General features: G+C 43.4%; 1 protein-coding gene across 1 annotated transcript in view; it reads right to left on the bottom strand.

Annotated features, from left to right (window-relative positions):
- Positions 1 to 21247, bottom strand: part of ddx31 (DEAD (Asp-Glu-Ala-Asp) box polypeptide 31) — a 49164-nt gene that overhangs the window by 21911 nt on the left and 6006 nt on the right. The window contains exons 3-15 of the mRNA XM_060906730.1: positions 19984 to 20210; positions 18208 to 18283; positions 18067 to 18110; positions 17902 to 17972; positions 15826 to 15890; positions 13558 to 13602; positions 13411 to 13452; positions 10462 to 10526; positions 10263 to 10382; positions 8402 to 8508; positions 5471 to 5703; positions 4982 to 5143; positions 1212 to 1271 (exon numbers count right to left, since the gene is read on the bottom strand). Coding sequence (XP_060762713.1) covers positions 1212 to 1271; positions 4982 to 5143; positions 5471 to 5703; positions 8402 to 8508; positions 10263 to 10382; positions 10462 to 10526; positions 13411 to 13452; positions 13558 to 13602; positions 15826 to 15890; positions 17902 to 17972; positions 18067 to 18110; positions 18208 to 18283; positions 19984 to 20210 — 1317 coding nt within the window. The remainder of the gene's footprint in view (positions 1 to 1211; positions 1272 to 4981; positions 5144 to 5470; positions 5704 to 8401; positions 8509 to 10262; positions 10383 to 10461; positions 10527 to 13410; positions 13453 to 13557; positions 13603 to 15825; positions 15891 to 17901; positions 17973 to 18066; positions 18111 to 18207; positions 18284 to 19983; positions 20211 to 21247) is intronic.

Genomic DNA, 21247 nt, shown 5'->3' with positions numbered 1-21247 from the left:
CAGAGCAGCTGTAGACTGGAGAGACAATCCACACTCAAAGCCAGGGCTAACGGAGCACTCGCTCCCTCAGGGCTTCCCCTTATGGCCCTACTGCCAACAGCTGTGCCAGAGGGGAGCGAAGTTTAAAAAAAAAAAAAAAAACAGGAAAAAAAAAGAGGAATAGATATATACAGACAGACAGCACTGTGGAGTACGAAGGCTTCGTCTGGCAAAGACGACCGGCAGCAGCTTTAAGTACAATTTCAAATTTTATAATTATGTAATGATCATATAATTTCAAAAACCCCTCCGACATCTGCAACACTATCAATCTGGAAATTCAGAAATTCATTTTGAATCAAAGCCTTCTGTTAATTGTTTCCTGGAACTGAGCTCTGCCTTTGCCCCTTTCTTTCCCAAGCACTCTTTACTTTAAAGTGGAACTGAAGTCATTTTTAAACTTGCTTTATTTCTTAATTAACGTGTTATTCAATTACGTTTTCGGTTTTAGTAACCTTATATCGTGACTCGTATTGGCAACTAATTGCAGTTAAATATTATACTTATCGGCCTATTCGGTTTTTAGCCGTGTTGAATTTAGTTCGTTTGGTCCACGGCAGGCGTCGCTTATCCGCGCGATCTTCACGAGACTTGTGCGAGACTTTGAAACGTCAAGTGTCAGCCAGGTGTCAGTGCCGCCATTTTGAAAACTGTTTTCCAAACGAAATATTGCACAAAAACGAGTTTAAATGACGATTACTGCCTACTTTTTTCAAACTTTCCTGATTGCTATCAGAACAAACAAAACTTCCGGCTTGATTACGTCAGCATTCGAAAGAGGGCGCGCGCGTCTTTTGACAACGTCGGCAGATGTCGGTCACTTTGATTTCCGCTTTACGTTTTACTTCCGTCCTACGATGTCTCGCACAGGTCTCAACGAATCTCGTTTACGGCCATCGCTTTGACATATGGACTGATATATTACAGAGCGTATTTCAAACACTCATAACTTGCTATAGCAGCGACAAAATAGCGATCAAAAATGCATTCCGATATTTAATAAAATGAGAAATAGAATTTTGATGATAAAAAATTTGTCTTCAGTTCTCCTTTAAAATGACAAACCGTACACTTCTTCAACATAAAACAGAAAGCTAAATAAAACCAAATCAAACATGAATCTCTCTGAACCCATGTACTCTGGGTAAGGGATGATTTACAGGAAGACTCACCGTACACAGCAGGACACCAGTCTTACTCTGGGAGAACTCCTGAAACACCTCGGTCCGCTCCTGTTCACAAAGCAACACATGAGGTCATCTTACAAATTTCTTACGTCTAGTTCCAGACAGACAGTCACATCACTTCATGTTTTTCCTGCACTGATAATGAGTTAACAGGAAAACAGCATGGAAAAAAACAGTACACGATACTGTACATGCAATGAACAATCAGAATTGAATTAAAACATTTTATTTTTAAAAATAAAAGCAATTTATTCTTCAGAGTAAAAAACAATATTCAGGAGAGAAATAATGCATCGCTAAAATGGAAACCAGAGTGTCAGTGACGCAGCAGCTCACACGGTCGTACCATGAGAAACCAGACTCGTTTAGAATTAGCTAAGTTGCTCTTCATGAGAACAATCAGATCTTCAAAACAGAACAATCAGAATCAAAGTCCACTGAAAATTCAGGGAGGAGGAGCGATTTCCCTCAAAGTTCGTTAACTGGCCTAATTATACCCCTTTTCCACCAAATCAGTTCCAGGGCTGGTTCGGGGCCGGTGCTGGTGCTGGTTCACAACTCGTTCAACTTGCGAGCCAGCTGAGAACCAGCTTGCTTTTCCATTGCTCGCGGTGCTAAGAGAAGACACGTCATTACGTCGCTGTATACGTCAGTTACGTCGCTGTATACGTCAGTTACGTCGCTACGTTTGCATAAACCTTGGCGCGAATATCGAAGCAAAAACAACACGGAAGAAGCAGCAGCAACAACAACAATAATGGACGACTTCGCGTTTGTACAGCTGCTGCTTCTCGTCGCTTAAAAATGACGATCTTTCGCGGTCTTGTTATTGTTATTGGTCTTAACAACCCCGCCCCCCTGCTGACGTAAGCGGTTCTTTCCTCTGACCCAGCAGAGAGTTGGTGCTAGCCTGGAACCGGTTTTTCTGGCCCCAGAGCCAGTTCTTTGTCAGTGGAAACAGAAAACCCGGTTCCAAACTAAGCACTGGCCCTGAACCAGCCCTGGAACTGCTTTGGTGGAAAAGGGGCATTAGTGACTGAGGTGGTGTTTACATTAGACCGTATCAGCAGATCATCAGATTAACGTTTTTAAAACGATTCGCGTGCACACAGCAACGCCAATACACGATTCGTGTGCACACAGCAACGCCAATACACGGATACGCTAATCACATGACTAATTAGACGGCACGTCACATGATCCCAGTGCATATCGGGCATGCGCAAGCCACTCACCACTTGCAAGTGGAAGGATGGCAAGCGAACACCTTCTCCAGCAGATAAACACACCTGGCTGTGATGTTCATGTTCTCACTGAGTTTAAGCGCCTGAAGGAGGTTGAAATGTGTAAATAAACCTCAGTGCGGCTCAGCGCTTCCTCCTGCGCTCCAAATCACTCCACCCTGAACAGCGAGTGCCCTCTGGAGGGTGCGCACTCCGGCCCTGCGCAGCTCACAGAGCGCGCGAGTGAAGCGCACGAGCAGTGATTCGGGACTGAGCCGCTGTGTGTGTGATCCCAACGCCAGCGAATCAGGAAGGTGGATGTCACAGTGACGTTGTCCAATGACGACGTCAGCTAGAGCTCAGCACTGCGTTTCCTCGTTCCTCAATGTTTACACAGCACCGGATCAGATACGAACTGGGTTGAATACGTGGGCCCTGGCGGATTCAAGTTGTTCCGCCTGTGGAGTCGTTTCCCGGCGTTTTAATGTGCACAGACAGTGCATCCGCGACGAAAACGAGACGGATACGGTCTAATGTAAACACCACCTGAGAGATCTGAGAGATTAGTTAATGAGAAATCACAAAACCAGGGAGTAACTTTCACGCAGACCGATTAGATCTACCAAACACAACAATCAGAATCACATTCCACAAACAAGAGCTCTCTGAGCACAATATCCCCCGCTGGCAACTCGGCCATAACTCTGGTAAAATGCGACTGAATTGAACAAAACTGCAATACGCGTATTACCGACATAGAGAATCCTGTCAAGTTTCGTGAAATTCCTCCAAAAATTGTGAGAGAAGCTGATTTCAGAAAGTGAGTACCCTTCCCGGGGCGGACGGACATGGCCACGACATAATCCCCCTTCGGGTCTTTCAGCCAGCGGGGGATAAAAATTGTGAGGGAAGTTTATTTCAGAAAGCAAGCACACCTTGATGAAACTGCCAAAAGTACAAGTTTGTTAATGATCAAGGCCGTAACTCTGGTCAAATTTGCCCAAATTAAACGAAATTTCAACATGCGTATAACTGTCATATAACAAAGCCTTTTACCAAGTTTGGTGAAATTCCTCCACAAGTTGTGAGAGGAGTTGATGTCAGAAGGAAAACACACTCATGAATTTGCCAAAGTATAATTTTGTTAATCGAGGGCTGTAACGCTGGTAAAACGTGACCCAATTTAACAAAATTATAATATGCGCATTACCGACATATAACAAAGAATCCTGCCAAGTTTTGTGAAATTCCTCCAAAAATTGTGAGAAGAGTTGATTTCAGAAGGTGAGCACCCTTCCCGGGACGGACAGATAGATATCGCTATGACATAATCCCGCTCCGTGACTTTCGACCAGCGGCCCTGATATATTTCACGTCACTGTTCATTACATCAAAGCCAGAGGCAGAAGTCAGTATAATGAGAGAAGGAGGATTCCTGATACTGCTATCCAAAAAGAAGAGAGAAGTCACAGTGCCAAGTCTAACTGTCCAGGTGAAGGACATGACTTCTGTCTCTCTCTCTCTCTCTCTCTGTCTGTCTGTCTCACTCACTCACTCACTCTCTCTCAGTCTCCTTCACTCTCTCTCAGTCTCCTTCACTCTCTCTGTCTCCTTCACTCTCTCTCAGTCTCCTTCACTCACTCACTCATCACTCACTCACTCTGTCTCACTCACTCTCTGTCTCACTCACTCTCTGTCTGTCTCACTCACTCACTCACTCACTCTCTGTCTGTCTGTCTCACTCACTCTCTGTCTCACTCACTCTCTGTCTGTCTCACTCACTCACTCTGTCTCTCTGTCTCACTCACTCTCTGTCTCTCTGTCTCACTCACTCTCTGTCTCTCTGTCTCACTCACTCTCTGTCTCTCTGTCTCACTCACTCCCTCAGTCTCACTCCCTCACTCTCTCAGTCTCACTCCCTCACTCTCTCTGTCTCACTCTCTGTCTCACTCTCTGTCTCACTCTCTGTCTCACTCTCTGTCTCACTCTCTCTCTCTCTCTCTGTCTCCCCTGTAAGTAGAGCACAATCTGTTAACTGGGCTGGAACAGCTGTGTGTCTCCTGTCATTTTCTTCATTGGAGAAGATGGCCAGTTCTGTCACATTACCAAACCCATCCATAAAGCTGCCGAATGCTTCTCGTTAATATCTAAGAAGGGGGAGACAAAGAGGCCTTGAGCGGCTGTGCCCTGAGCTCGCCAGCCTACTCGGACCATATGAGCAGCCTTGGTCATGTCCATTAGCACGGGTGAATGAGGTCTCAGGCCTGGGCAAAGGTGGCTCATGTTGACGTCCCGTGGCAGTGCCGCAGGGCGCCCGACTGTCGCTGCCACTCCACCAGCTGGCTCATTCGACCTGACTGACTTCAAGTGTACACAGCTCTAGTGCAAACTGCGACACGCAGGCAGGTCACGAACCTGCGCTGGGATCAGTCAGGCTAGTCATGGAGTGGGGATTTAACTCAGGCTTTCTACATCCTAAAGTGAAAGATATACAGCACTCGGGGTAAAGTTTCCACACAGAAGACATCTCACCTCTTGTTCCATGTTGCCATGGAGTCGGAGGAAGTTGATCGACAGCTGGTGCTTGTTTGTAGTGCTGGATTTACCGCACAGGACAGTGGAGAGGAGCGTGACAAGGAACTCCACTGCCTCACAGCTGGATACGAAGATGATGAGCTTCTGATCCCGTTCAAACTAACAAAGAAACAGAGGTTTAAAAAAACATAACTGGGGGGCATCGTGGCTCAGGTGGATAAGGCACCATACCATAAATCCAGGGACCCGGGTTCGATTCCGACCCGAGGTCATTTCCCGATCCCTCCCTGTCTCTCTCTCCCACTCATTTCCTGTCTCTACACTGTCCTATCCAATAAAGGTGAAAAAAGCCCAAAAAAATCTTTAAAAAAAAAAAAAAACATAACTGGAACCAAAGAAGACACCATCTCGTTTATATTTGAACTGCAACCTGTTTTACTTCAATGATAAATTTCCGAGTGTGCGTGTGTGTGTGTCAGGAGTTACCTTACACCTGGCCAGGATAAATGCTGCAAGGCAGACCAGGCGCAGTTTGCTCGGCACCACGACCATATACTGCTGCAGCCTGTTGGGCACGGCGTAGCTGTCAGTCTGCTGAGAAGGCGGAGTCTGGGATGAGAGCGAGGGTTTGGGTGTGTCCACGCTTTTTTCATCAGTGACTTCCGAGACATGGATGTACACGGGGTCGTTCATGCTAATGCTGGTTAACCGGGAGAGCCCTGTTTTAAAAAAAAAAGTGAAGACGTTTTACACTACACCATTTCATTGTTAAGTTAAATCTGAAACACAGGCTTGGATCCAAATCATGTTGTTTTGTCTGACTGGATTAAACAGCTTAGACAGGCTTATGAAGAGGATCGTTGATAAGGGGCTATTTTTTGTCTGTGTGTTGTTTGGTAAATCACCCAACATTTTCTGTATCTGTTACAGGTGATTTTTGAAATCAGGTGAATCTGGATTCACGCAGGTGATTCTAGATTTACCGAGGTGAATTAGGAGTTAGGGTTAGGGTAATCAAACGGAATGTTTAATTTCTTTGTTGGAACCGAATCCTCCGTAGTGTAGCGGTGGACTTCAAAGCAGAAGGTCCCAAGTTTGATTCCCAGCAAGGAGAGTACAAAGTGGAAAAAAAAAAGTAAACTAAACCAGAACATCAAGGACGTAGGAGCTCATCTGGCCTGCCATCAAAACCAAACTGACTGAACTGGGTGAACAGAACTGAAATGGGACAATCTGAGAGAGGACCAACCTCCACGACAAACTGTTTCCAACAAAGGACTAAACTTTGTTCCCCAAGTTAAGATCGACCCAAAACATCAATCAGAACTGAATTCACGTAATAAATGAGAGGAGATCAATTCTAGTCAGAAGAAAATGTGCTAAGTTGACCTCATTACTAATTCGTTAGCAAACAATTGACAATACGACGACCAAGTTTTGTGCAGAAGGTCGAGTTCTTTCAGATAAAACAATCAGAACTGAAATCCATTCAGAACTGAGGGAGGAGATATGGTTTAACTGAAAATAAACAAAGTTGTAAACAAATTCTTTACAACAGGAAAACCAACCAAGTTCTGTTCCTCAAGGGAAGATCGACCCGAAACACCGATCAGAACTGAAATCGGATGAGAAATGAGAGGAGATACAATTCTCATTCTCATTATCTCTAGCCGCTTTATCCTTCCACAGGGTCGCAGGCAAGCTGGAGCCTATCCCAGCTGACTACGGGCGAAAGGCGGGGTACACCCTGGACAAGTCGCCAGGTCATCACAGGGCTGACACATAGACACAGACAACCATTCACACTCACATTCACACCTACGGTCAATTTAGAGTCACCAGTTAACCTAACCTGCATGTCTTTGGACTGTGGGGGAAACCGGAGCACCCGGAGGAAACCCACGCGGACATGGGGAGAACATGCAAACTCCGCACAGAAAGGCCCTCGCCGGCCCCGGGGCTCGAACCCAGGACCTTCTTGCTGTGAGGCGACAGCGCTAACCACTACACCACCGTGCCGCCCGAGATACAATTCTAGTGAGGAGAAAATGTGTTAAGTTGACCTAATTAGCATTTTGTTAGCAAAAAATTGACAATACGACGACCAAGTGTTGTGCAGAAGGTCGAGTTCTTTCAGATAAAACAATCAGAACTGAAATCCATTCAGTGCTGAGGGAGGAGATACGATTTAACTGAAAATAAACAAAGTTGTAAACAAATTCTTTACAACAGGAAAACCAACCAATTTCTGTTCCTCAAGGGAAGATCGACCCAAAACACCAATCAGAACTGAAATCGGATGAGAAACGAGAGAGGAGATACAATTCTACTGAGAGGCCTGGAAAATTCATTAATTTGGCCTAATTACGAACTCGTTAGCAAAAAAAAAAAATTTGACAAAACAACGAACAAGTTTTGTGCGGAGTGATGAGTTCTTTCAAACAAAACAATCAGAACGGAACTGACGGAGGAGATACGATTTAACTGAATCATGGACGACGGACGGCACGCCATGGCAACAGCTCATCGGCCTTATGAGCTAATAAAGGGGATGGGCTGAGTGAGAAATAATGGAAAAGGTGAATAGAAAGTGGTTGCTGAAGTGTTTTCAATCGTTTATGAATGCCCTAAAAAATCTAAGCCCCGTTTTTAAATGAGTCGTGCCCCCCCCCCCCCCCCCCCCCCAAAAAAAAATCCCTTTTAAGAATGTCGACCAAATTCACCTCAGTCAATCCAGATTCATCTGATTTCAAAAATCACCTGTAACATAACCAATCAGCAATGAATAGTCTTAGACCCGCCTCCAAGTACCATTCGTTCCTATTGTGCCCCTTTTCCACCAAAGCAGGTCCAGGGCTGGTTCGGGGCCAGTGCTTAGTTTGGAACCGGGTTTTCTGTTTCCACTGACAAAGAACTGGCTCTGGGGCCAGAAAAACCGGTTCCAGGCTAGCACCAACTCTCTGCTGGGCCAGAGGAAAGAACCGCTTACGTCAGCGGGGGGGAGTTGTTAAGACCAACAACAATAACAAGACCGCGAAAGATCGCCATTTTTAAGCGATGAGAAGCAGCAGCTGTACAAACACAAAGTCATCCATTATTATTGTTGTTGTTGTTGCTGCTGCTGCTTCTTCTGTGTTGTTTTTGCTTCGATATTCGCGCCAAGGTTTATGCAAACGTAGCAACATAACTGATGTATACAGTGACATAATGACGTGGCTTCCCTTAGCACCCCGAGCTATGGAAAAGCAAACTGGTTCTCAGCTGGCTTGCAAGTTGAACGAGTTGTGAACCAGCACCAGCACTGGCCCCGAACCAGCCCTGGAACTGATTTGGTGGAAAAGGGGTATTGGTGTCTTAAGCTGGTACCACCCCCACCAAAAAAATAAATAAATAAATAAATCTCAGAGGTTGACTTACCCTCAGTGAGTGTGGCGGAGAGCAGCACCGTCTGTCGAGTGGAGCCGGCAGCATTCAGAGTGTTCAGGATTACAGTCAGGTCCTTCTCAAAGCCCAGATCCAGAGTCCTACCAAACACAAAGAGCATAGAAACTGACAGACCTGAAGATATTATCGGTCCCACAACACCGATAACTATAACTATACCTATAACTCCAACTATGACTGTACCTCTGGCTGAATTTAGTTCCAGTCTGGAGCAGAAACACCACAACTATAATCCCGACTATAATATCGATTGGTCCTGACACTCAGGGAAATAAACGCACGCAACTTAGGAACAGTCATGGAAGTTTTTTCCAAGTAGTAGCACATTATTCCAGGTCGTACTGTACAGCTCGGACTTCAAAACAACCCATGCACACACTCCGGTGACTAATATAATACAGACAGGTCACGGATTACAGAAATATAATAAAAAAGGATACAAAATACGGAGTGGTTATGGATTTTAATACGGATGATGCATCACGGATTTTAAAAAAAAAAAAGTTGAAAACAATTAAATGTTTGGACTGCCGAAGTTCATAATTAAAATATCTTACCTGCATTTATAGGTTTACTTTCCTAATTTATTATTGATATTTCATGGAAAATCACATATCCGTGAATAAAAGATCCATGCTTTGTATTACATTTTTTTTATTTTCCGTGAATCCGTATTCCATGACTTCATGATGCAACAAGATGCAAAAAGATGCCCGGGGAAAAATAGCACATACTCAGATGACGTCACATGTAAACAATTACCTGATTGGTCAGATGTTTTATCGGATCAGATCCAGGCCTGGAAAAATCGCTCCAGAAGCAAACTCAGCGATATGGATAAACCCAGGCCTGGGCTATCGGTACCGTTATCGGTCTGGCGTGAGCATCGACCACATAAACTGCAGGGGACCGATTTATTTATAGTTATCGTTATTTAGGGTGTTCACACGGCACATATTTGCATCGATGCTGCACCGATGTATTTTGTTGCGATATATCTTACACCGGTGTAAATTTTGCGGAGCGTTCACACATCACAACCCTGCTTACTAGAGAGAAGCGTGTTAGCACCGGTGCAGCCCTACTTGCGGTCACACGGCAGTTTCTGCGACCGTGCAATAGTAGCAAAAACTTTATTACTATAATTTCCTTTGATAGTAATAAAGTTTTGATATCATTTCCTTTTATTACTATCATTTCCTATCATTATTAATATCATTTGCGATAGTAATAATGCGGAAATTAAATATGCGCATGCGTGAAAATGTACTTCCTTTTCCCGGTTGTCATGGCATCACCAAGCGCCGGGAAAACAACGTGGATGAAGACACCAGTGTTGCCAGATACTGCTGACGTTTTCCATCCCAAAATATGTTCAAACCGCAAAAATGCACTTAAAACTGCCCAATCTGGCAACACTGGAAGACACGCAGTTCTGTTGTTGTTGATATTCGCCATTTTGGAGGCGCAAAATACCAGGATGCAAGTTATGCAATGCCCGTATGTAATCAACTCTCCTCACGCGTAGCGAGTCTACCCCTGTAGCGTTCAGACGTCCCATTTTATATCGGTGCTGCCCCGCAAACTAGCATTTACTCCGGAGTAAATTTCTTAAACCACCTCCCGAGCAGGGTTAGATTTGCACCGGTTTAAGCAGCTTTCAGGGGCTGCACCGGTATAACTTTGTACCGTGTGAACGCTCTACCGGGGCAGCCCCGGTGCTACACCGGAGTAAAAGTTGCCGTGTGAACACCCCTATTGTGGGACCGGGCCTTTAAACGAAAGTGAAATGAGATTCGGTCACCATCACAAACTCACACACACACAAACAAACCTGTCTGCTTCATCCAGAACAAGCCAGCGTACAGCACTAAAAGCAATACTCAGAGTGTTCTTGATGTGGTCTACCAGCCGTCCTGGAGTGGAGATCAAAACATTTATGCCTTTCCTCAGTCTGAAACAAAAGGACACGGGTTTAATGCCGAGATCAATTCTATATTCCAGGTAAGACGTATCTGGTGTAGTGATCTTGCCTGGCTTTTTCTGCTTTCCTCTTTTCTCCTCCCATCAGGACACCAGGTACGATCCAGGTGAACGGCTACGAATAAAGAAGGAGGAGGAACAGTAAATTACTAGAAAACCAAATACCTAACATTTATTTTATAATATCACAATATATATATATATATATATATATATATATATATATATATATATACACACACACACTCACTGTCCACTTTGTTAGGAACACAGGAACCAATCAGGGTGTCTGTAGCGCAATACATAAAATCATGCAGCTATTGCTGGGTTTCACGTGACGTCACATCCGCCTCATTAGTTATTCAAAACTTTAGCTGGTGGCTCCGTTGACAAAGCGTTTGTACGGAGAAGGTGTATTGCTTGCATGAGAAATGCCTTACGCTTGCATTGTTTTAGGTTGTTCGAATCGATCAAACCGTAAAACTGATACAAGTTTCTTCATGGTTCCCTGTGAACTAATAAAAAAGGGTGAACGAACGCAGGATTTCACAAAAAGACGTCGAGAAAGGTGGCTTTCGAACCTCTCACTGAAATCGAAGGGAGCCGAGTCGAAGCATGCTTGGTGAAAGGTTTGTATTTCCCTCTCAGCTACGTCCTTAGTGTTTTACAAGTACTTTTCTTGCTATGTGTCGTTATTTTACGGTACTTTCTTAGTCACGAAGCGCTAAAGTCCCCAGCTGTTTCTTTGTTTACGCCTTACAAAGTCCATATGCATGAAGGTCGCGACAAAATTCTTCCCCAGCCGTACAGTTACAATGCGCCGTGATCACTTCTCCGTCTTGTTTAACTAAGATCCAGGTCTTTAAAGGGGTTTCTGATGATCTTTGTGAATGATTTACCTGAAAGAGCCAACACAAGTGAGAATCAAGCCAACTGTTCTTTGTTTGCACTTTAACTTGCAGCGCTTCGTTGTAAAGACGCGAACAAAAAGCTTTTAAAAAAAAAAAAAAAACATACTTACACGAGCAAAAACAATACAGGATTCATTCGGCAGCGACTTGATAGCGAGGTCCTTTACCCAGCCGCATACAAAAAAGTCATAAGCCTCCGTACTCTTCCACGCTTTCATCTGTTTTGCGGTGTAGAAGGACGTCTGCAACACCAGATAGTTCGAGATGTCAGGGAACTCGACTGAAGGGTAGTTTTCGAGATCGTATGACAAATCCTTCTTTCCCAGACTGTAGGGGTCGATTCCATGGAGCACTTGCATGTGACGTCACAGCCGATCCAGATTGTGACAGACGCCATCTTGTCGGTCAAATGCCATATTCCGCCTTCTACTTCTGCTTTTACTTCTACCTTTTCTTCTGGAAAACCCTACTATATACAATTCTACTACAACGGCTGCAGCTACAAGCTCTCCCTACCTGTGCACGTTTATGTTTTTTGTGTGTATTTTTGCGTGTTGTTCGTCTGTACTGGACTTCAATATCCACTACAACCGTATGGACTTACTGGACATTGGTTTCCAGTAGAAAATGACGGTTTGTAGCGATTTCCATTGCATGCACAACATTCCGGACGAGATAGCGAGACCAGCGGGGTCTCCGTGGATTGTTATCGGAGGCAAAGCGAAGGAGGTGGTGCCGGGAGCGGAAGCAAAAGCGAGGCTGCAGGCAGAGCCGGCCTGTTGACTAAGCTCAGAAAACAGCCACTCAAACCTCCACTGCTAAGCCTCTACCTCTCCAACGCCAGATCCATGTAAACAACACGGACGATTTGGAATTACAGCTGGAATTACCTTATTCTATTCTATAATCGGCTGGTCAGTGCTATACTCAATACTTAAGTGACTTACCCATCCAATGAGGATTCTTGTTTACAAGATGCCACATCTGAGTCGCTGACAAATCCTGAATTTCTGTAAAGATAACTGTCCAGAGATTTATAAGCACGCAGTGCCTCACCACTGAACAGCGAGGGAAAGTTAATGAGGTAATTATACACGTCCGGGTATTCCGCTGGCAGTTCAAAATCCGGTCGTGAAAACTCCGTCCGGTAAGCCATAAGGGTCACAAATCTGTAGATCGTTTATTTTAGACATATATCTAGTTATCTGTTCATTAGAAAAATGAGCCGTGTAGTCTATCGGTTGAAATTGATCCATTCTGTACACGAGTGCAGCAGTATTCAGCGGTGTTTTTGACCGACAAGATGGCGGTTGTGTACTTTCCGGTCACGTGACTGCAAGATCTCTATTGCACACAGCAATCTTCTGAATATATCTAAAGCCAGCAGTGGCTTCTAGATTACAAGCATACTCTGATAACTTATCGCTAGCTGTTTGCACTATGGCAGCCGTTTAGACCACCAGCTATTTCACTTCCGGTAAAACCGCTACGAAAAAGTCACGTGACTGAAACCCAGCAATACTATAGATCAATCAAGAGCTTTTAAATTTTCATATCAAACTTCAGATTTGTGTGAAAAAAACACCCAGTGAACAGCAGTTCTGTGGAACGACACCTTTTTTCCATGAGAGAGGTTTGGGGAGAATGGCTTGAGTTCGAGTTTGACCTCACAGGAAGGCAATGGTAACTCAAGTAACCACTCTGTACAACAGTGGTGAGCAGAAAAGCATCTCCGAGCACACAACATGCTGACCCTTAAGAAGCTGGATGGGCTACAACAGCAGACCACCACATCAGGGGATCGGTCGTTTCTGAAATACTCAAACCAGCCCAATAACCATACCAGTGAGATCACTTTTTTGTTCCACATTCTGATGTGTGACGTGAACATTAAATGAAGCTCTCGACCTGCATCTGCATGATTTTTATGCACTGCTGCCACGTGATTGGCTGACTGGATAACTGCTGGACGTCCAGGTGTAAAGGTGTTCCTATTAAAGTGGACGGCGCGTGTAAGAAACAGGCCACACAGTTACATGGGGAAAAAGGCCAAAACGAATAACATGCCAGATATGAGATCATTGTTACCTTTAGAAGCTTCTGGAAGATTTGAAAGCTCTGCTGTGCCAACTGAAGATCAAGAAGGAGAGATCAGAGACATGGGACTGGAATTACGTCATTAAATGACTATGAAGCATCTTTAAATGGAAATTTATAGAAATATGAACGGCCTACCTCTCTCGTAGGCACAATCACAACTGCCAGTGGGCCATCTGATCTCTGAAACAGCATTAGAGGAAGAAATATTTCAATCACGTAATACTGTACAATGTCTTGCAAAAGTATTCCCCCCCCCCCGGTGTTTGTCCTGTTTTGTCGCATTACAAGCTGGAATTAAAATGGACTTTTGGAGTGTTAGCACCATTTGATTTACACAACATGCCTACCACTTTAAAGGTGAAAATGGTTGTTTTATTGTGACACAAACAATAAGATGAACAAGAGTGTTCTGAGAGCACGATATCCCCCGCTGGCAACTCTGCCATAACTCTGGTAAAATGCAACTGAATTGAACAAAATTGTAATATGCGTATTACCAACATAGAACAAAGAATCCTGCCAAGTTTCATGAAATTCCTACAAAAATTGTGAGAGGAGTTGATTTCAGAAGGTGAGCACCCTTCACAGGACGGCTGGACGGACATCGCCACGACATAATCCCCCTTCGGGCCTTTCAGCCAGCGAGGGATAAAAATTGTGAGGGAAGTTGATTTCAGAAAGCAAGCACACCTTGACGAAATTGCCAAAGTACAAGTTTGTTAATAATCAAGGCCATAACTCTGGTCAAATTTGCCCAAATTAAACGAAATTTCAATATGTGTATAACTAACTATCATATAACAAAGCCTTTTGCCAAGTTTGGTGAAATTCCTCCACAAGTTGTGAGAGGAGTTGATTTCAGAAGAACCTACAACCTCATGAAATTGTCAAAGTGCAAGTTATTTCATCAAGGGTCAAAACTCTGGGAAAATTCTCACAAACGAAATTAAATCGCAATCTGCGTATTACCGTCATATAACAAGGCCTTCTGCCAAGCTTCGAGAAATTCGTCCAAAAATTGTGAGAGGAGTTGATGTTAGAAGGCGAACACACCTTCATGAAATTGTGAAAGTACAAGGTTGTTAATCAAGCGCCACAACTCTGTGACCGAATTGAACAAAATAACAATATGCGTACTACCGACATAGAACAAAGAATCCTGCCAAGTTTGGTGAAATTCCTCCAAAAATTGTGAGAGGACTTGATTTCAGAAGATGAGTACCCTTCCCGGGACAGACGGATGGACAGAAATCGCCATGACATAATCCCCCTTCAGGCCTTTCAGCCAGTGGGGGATAAAAGAAAATAAATAAATAAAAAAAACCCGAAAACTGGAGCATGCATAGTATTCACCCCCTTTCGTATGAAACCCCTAAATAAGAGCTGGATCCACCTGTGTGCAATCCAAGTGTCACATGATGTCTGTATAAATCAACCTGTGCTGAAAGGACCCTGACTCTGCAACACTACTAAGCAAGCAGCATGAAAACCAAGGAGCCTCCAAACAGGTCAGAGACAAAGTTGTGGAGAAGTACAGATCAGGGCTGGGTTATAAAAAAAAAAAAAAAATCCCAAACTTTGAATATCCCACGGAGCTCCATTAAATCCATCATAGCAAAATGGAAAGAATATGGCACCACTACAAACCTGACAAGAGAAGGCCCCCCACCAAAACTCACAGACCGGGCAAGGAGGGCATTAATCAGAGATGCAACAAAGACACCAACGATAACGCTGAAGGAGCTGCAAAGATCCACAGCGGAGATGGGAGTATCTGTCCATAGGACCACTTTAAGCCGTACACTCCACAGAGCGGGGCTTTATGGAAGAGTGGCCAGAACAAACGTCATTGCTTAAGAAAACACATTTGGAGTTTGCCCAACAGCATGTGGCAGACTCCCCAAACACATGGAAGATGATTCCCTGGTCAAATGAGACTAAAATTGATATTTTTGGCCATCATGGGAAACGCCATGTGTGGCGCAAACCCAACACCGTGAGAACACCATGCCTACAGTGAAGCATGGTGGTGGCAGCATCACGCTGTGGGGATATTTTTCATCTGCAGGGACAGGAAAGCCGGTCATGACTGAAGGAAAGATGGATGGCATACAGGGCAATTCTGGAGGAAAACCTGTTTGAGTCAGCCAGAGGTTTGAGACTGGGACGAAGGTTCACGTTCCAGCAGGACAATGCAAGATACTTGCAGGATACTTTTGCAAGACACTGTATATACAAGCAGAAGAGCAAAACAATCCAAGCACAATTATATGCTTATATGTCGAGCGCTGGAATTACAGACACATCAGGCAAGATTATGAAGCAAAAGCAACCAACGAAACACTAGTGCACGCTACAAAATTAAATCAAATCATCATTCAGACAATTCAGGTGTTTACTTGCCTTGATTTTTGGCTGCACCGCCTGCAGTGATTGGACCAGAGGGATTCCATACGCCAGCGTTTTCCCTAATTGATCGATGACAGACAGGACAGATTAGCTGTTACCACTGATTCACGATGTGTGTGTGGATTTTTTTTTTTTAAATTTAAGTCAAGAACAACTTTAACAAAGATTAAAGCTAGACTGCCTTTCAGAGAGTTTTCAAGTGTAGGTCATAAAAAGAATTTTCCCCGACACCCAATTATTTTTCTTTCAAGGACCGAAAGCTACTGAATTTGAATCACAGACTTCCAATTTTATTAGTTGTTTTAAAATAGAACAATTAATGTATTTAAGGCCACGTGGCCCTAAATTCGCCGCTATTTTTTCCTGCTTCACCATGACCCGATACAAGATCCTACGTTATGTATCATGTAGTGGGCTTTCCCTGTTTGTGCAAGGCATTGTGGGATACAAATTTGAAACAGGAGAGAAAAATGGAAGATGTGAGTGTGCAAATAAAACGTGAAAGACTGACTACAATAACGGAAAGCGAGAAGAAAAGACGTTATGCTATATACGAAGGAAAGGAAACGCAGGACCAAACTAATAAATATCGGCGCTCGGCGAGCACCTTGGTGTGATCAGCTGTTCGTTTAGCTCAGTGCATGCTCAAAGGTAAACCTGCGCATGCGCACACACACGGACTTCCTCTGTCTGCTTGACTGTGCGAAGCGAGCGATTTCATGCACATTATTTGCTTTAATCCCCTCAAATTAAATAACTTCCCAGCCACAGAATGGCCTGAGATTTTGAGAGATATTACAGAAATAAACATATATCACAATGACCGCATTTCAGAGGGAACTAAATTTCACCAATTTTATGAAATCGAAAGGCCGTCTAGCTTTAACCAAGTGAGGAATAAAACATACCTGGGTGTGCTGTTATAGAAAAATAATCAGTGAAAATGTCCCAATGAGAGCAATTTTATTCATTTTTTGTTACGTTTATGTTGCAGAATATCCAAGAAACAAGTCTTGTATTGGTCTCTCTTGACGGTAACAAGACAAAAAAAAAAAAACAAAACACCCTTGTTACCAAGAAATATTTCCTGTAACTTTAACCTTTACTTGGAGACTCCTTCCAACAACTCGAAGTAATCATCTCCTTACACCGTTTTTGAAAATCAGTTTATATGGAGCCTCCACTATACAAGTCCCACCCGTGTAAGTCGTTACTATAGAAACGATTACTGCGTTAAGAGGAAGCTGAACCTACCGAGAAAGAGAAAATTAAAGGAGAACTGAAGGCAAAATTTTTATTATCAAAATACCATTAAATATAGGAACGCATTTTTGATCGCCATTTTGTCGCTGCTATAGCAAGTTATGAATGTTTGAAATATGCTCTGTAATATATCAGTCCATATGTCAAAGCGATGGCTGTAAACGAGATTCGTTGAGACCCGTGCGAGACATCGTAGGACGGAAGTAAAACGTACAGCGGAAATCAAAGTGACCGACATCTGCCAATGTTGTCAAAAGACGCACGCGCCCTCTTTCGAATGCTGGCGTAATCAAGCCAGAAGTTTTGTTTGTTTTGATAGCGATCAGGAAAGTTTGAAAAAAGTAGGCAGTAATCGTCATTTAAACTCGTTTTTGTGCAATACTTCGTTTGGAAAACAGTTTTCAAAATGGCGGCACTGACACCTGGCGTTTCGAAGTCTCCCACAAGTCTCGTGAAGGTCGCGCGGATAAGCGACGCCTGCCGTGGACCAAACGAACTAAATTCAACACGGCTAAAAACCGAATAGGCCGATTAGTATAATATTTAATTGCAATTAGTTGCCAATACGAGTCACGATATAAGGTTACTAAAACCGAAAATGTAATTGAATAACACGCTAATTAAGAAATAAAGCAAGTTTAAAAATGACTTCAGGTCTCCTTTAATCAACACTTTCTGACCAATCGGAATCGAGAACGGATGAAAGTTTTCTTGGTACAAAAAGATCTGCCCTACTAAATGCAGCTTGTGTTTCCGTAATCAACTCGTCAGTCAACAGTCTGATAAGAGACGGACTTGCAATCGTACCGGATCCAGTCTGAGATCGAACAACAGCATCTTTTCCTGATATAAGCTCCGGAATGGTCTGCTTCTGTACGCTGCGAATACAGAATACATACGACATGTGAGAATACAAACAGCTGTCAACTTGTCAAGTACTTAAATTAAAGAATATAAAGACTGAGTGTGTACCTGGTCATACTGCTTATGTTTAACACTTTGTTCAGTGTCGCCACCTGTGGAGCATCCAGATGCAGAAAACACGCCATCAGGACTGCGACCTAACTGTAACTTCGCTCTACTATTACGTTATATTAGTCAAAGTGATCTTACTAAGTGAGGATGCAGGTCTAGTTCTTGAAAGGAGTTACTCGTAAAGATCTTCTCCTTCACCTGAGTCACAGCAGGCCTATGGTGGGAAGAAAAAAAAAAGTTACAGTGGGGCAAAAAAGTATTTAGTCAGTCACCAATTGTGCAAGTTCTCCCACTTTAAAAGATGAGAGAGGCCTGTAATTTTCATCATAGGTATACCTCAACTATGAGAGACAGAATGAGAAAAAAAACCCACAAAATCACATTGTCTGATTTTTAAAGAATTTATTTGCAAATTATGGTGGAAAATAAGTATTTGGTCAACAACAAAAGTTCATCTCAATACTTTGTTACAGTATATACCCTTTGTTGGCAATGACAGAGGTCAAACGTTTTCTGTAAGTCTTCACAAGGTTTTCACACACTGTTGCTGGTATTTTGGCCCATTCCTCCATGCAGATCTCCTCTAGAGCAGTGATGTTTTGGGGCTGTCGCTGAGTAACACGGACTTTCAACTCCCTCCAGAGATTTTCTATGGGGTTGAGATCTGGAGACTGGCTAGGCCACTCCAGGACCTTGAAATGCTTCTTACGAAGCCACTCCTTCGTTGCCCGGGCGGTGTGTTTGGGATCATTGTCATGCTGAAAGACCCAGCCACGTTTCATCTTCAATGCCCTTGCTGATGGAAGGAGGTTTTCACTCAAAATCTCACGATACATGGCCCCATTCATTCTTTCCTTTACACGGATCAGTCGTCCTGGTCCCTTTGCAGAAAAACAGCCCCAAAGCATGATGTTTCCAACCCCATGCTTCACAGTAGGTATGGTGTTCTTTGGATGCAACTCAGCATTCTTTCTCCTCCAAACATGACAAGTTGAGTTTTTACCAAAAAGTTCTATTTTGGTTTCATCTGACCATATGACATTCTCCCAATCCTCTTCTGGATCATCCAAATGCTCTCTAGCAAACTTCAGATGGGCCTGGACATGTACTGGCTTAAGCAGGGGGACACGTCTGGCACTGCAGGATTTGAGTCCCTGGCGGCGTAGTGTGTTACTGATGGTAGCCTTTGTTACTTTGGTCCCAGCTCTCTGCAGGTCATTCACTAGGTCCCCCGTGTGGTTCTGGGATTTTGCTCACCGTTCTTGTGATCATTTTGACCCCACGGAGTGAGATCTTGCGTGGAGCCCCAGATCGAGGGAGATTATCAGTGGTCTTGTATGTCTTCCATTTTCTAATAATTGCTCCCACAGTTGATTTCTTCACACCAAACTGCTTACCTATTGCAGATTCAGTCTTCCCAGCCTGGTGCAGATCTACAATTTTGTTTCTGGTGTCCTTTGACAGCTCTTTGGTCTTGGCCATAGTGGAGTTTGGAGTGTGACTGTTTGAGGTTGTGGACAGGTGTCTTTTATACTGATAACGAGTTCAAACAGGTGCCATTAATACAGGTAACGAGTGGAGGACAGAGGAGCCTTTTAAAGAAGTTGTTACAGGTCTGTGAGAGCCAGAAATCTTGCTTGTTTGTAGGTGACCAAATACTTATTTTACCGAGGAATTTACCAATTAATTCAGTAAAAATCCTACAATGTGATTTCCTGGATTCTTTCCCCCCATTCTGTCTCTCATAGTTGAAGTGTACCTATGATGAAAATTACAGGCCTCTCTCATCTTTTTAAGTGGGAGAACTTGCACAATTGGTGGCTGACTAAACACTTTTTTGCCCCACTGTACTTTAGCTCTTTAGCTCCAACATCCAGATGAAAAGCAATGAAAGAGAGATGTTGTTTCACTGACCTGAGCACATCTGGGATCTCGGGGTTGTTTCGGAAAAGAGACGACGTCTTAATAAAAGGTTTGTCATGTCCCTTGTGTTCCTCCAGTCCTTTCTTTGGAGGCCTTTTGGGTTTTGATGGGAACTTCGACACTGCCTGGTACTCATTTGTTGGGTCGAGCTTTCTTTGCTTGGCAGAGCCATAGTCTTCTCCAAATGAGGCCTTCCTTTTTCCATCGGCTGAATTTTTCTTTTGAAAAAAAAACAAAAACGAACGTCAAGGACATAGTAGGTCATCTGGCCTGCCGTCAAAATAACCCCGACGCCCCAAAACATCAAACAGAACTGAAATGTGACAATGTGAGAGAGAGAGAGAGAGAGAGAGAGAGAGAGAGAGAGAGAGAGGACCAACCTCCACGGCAAATCGTTCACAACATCAAAATCAACAAAGGACTAAATTTGGTTCTCCGAGGGAAGATCGACCCAAAACATCGACCAGAACTGAATTTGCTGCTCATTGATAAATGAGAGAGGAGATATAATTCCAGTCAGAAGAAAAATGTGTTAAGTTGACCTCATTACTAATTTGTGAGCAAAAAGAATGACAATACAACGACCAAGTTTTGTGCAGAAGGTCGAGTTCTTTCACTCGAAACAATCAGAACTGAAATTCGTTGAGAACTGATGGAGGAGGTACGATTTAACTGAAAATAAACAAAGTTGCAGAGATGCCAACCTTTTGTGAAATCAATGTGTAGTGACACATGCATGCGAGCGGAGCGCCCGCAGGGCATGTAGCAAGTCCAATCCAGCTGGGGGTTCGGGGGGCACTGTAAGCCCTCCAGAGAAAATTTTGGAAATTGGTGCTTTTTTAGGGCCATTCTGAGTGAATACAGGTGACTAAAATGAACTGGGACATGTTGGTTTTGGGGGGAGAAAATTGTTGATTTGGTTTTTTTTTTTTTTTCAATTATCTGAAAAATAAAACCAAACCACAATCACTCATGATTTTCTCGAGTGATACTCATAACTCACCACATTCACACAAAGTAAAGACTTCTCTGGTAATTTGTATACTATCAACTTTCAAACAGTGAATATTATTTTCTTAACTTTACTACACAAATGCAGATTACATACCATCAATATTTATAGATAACATACTGGAACACTCAATTAGCAAATACTCAAATAGTTTACTAAACAAATGCAGATTACATACTAGGGCTGTAACGATACACCCAACTCACGATTCGATTCGTATCGCAATTTTTGACCCACGATTCG

The sequence above is a fragment of the Neoarius graeffei genome, chromosome 24, assembly GCF_027579695.1.
Source record: "Neoarius graeffei isolate fNeoGra1 chromosome 24, fNeoGra1.pri, whole genome shotgun sequence".
Lineage (NCBI taxonomy): Eukaryota > Metazoa > Chordata > Actinopteri > Siluriformes > Ariidae > Neoarius > Neoarius graeffei.
Note: the sequence above shows the minus strand (reverse complement) of the source record. Positions and strands in the feature narration are given on the sequence as shown.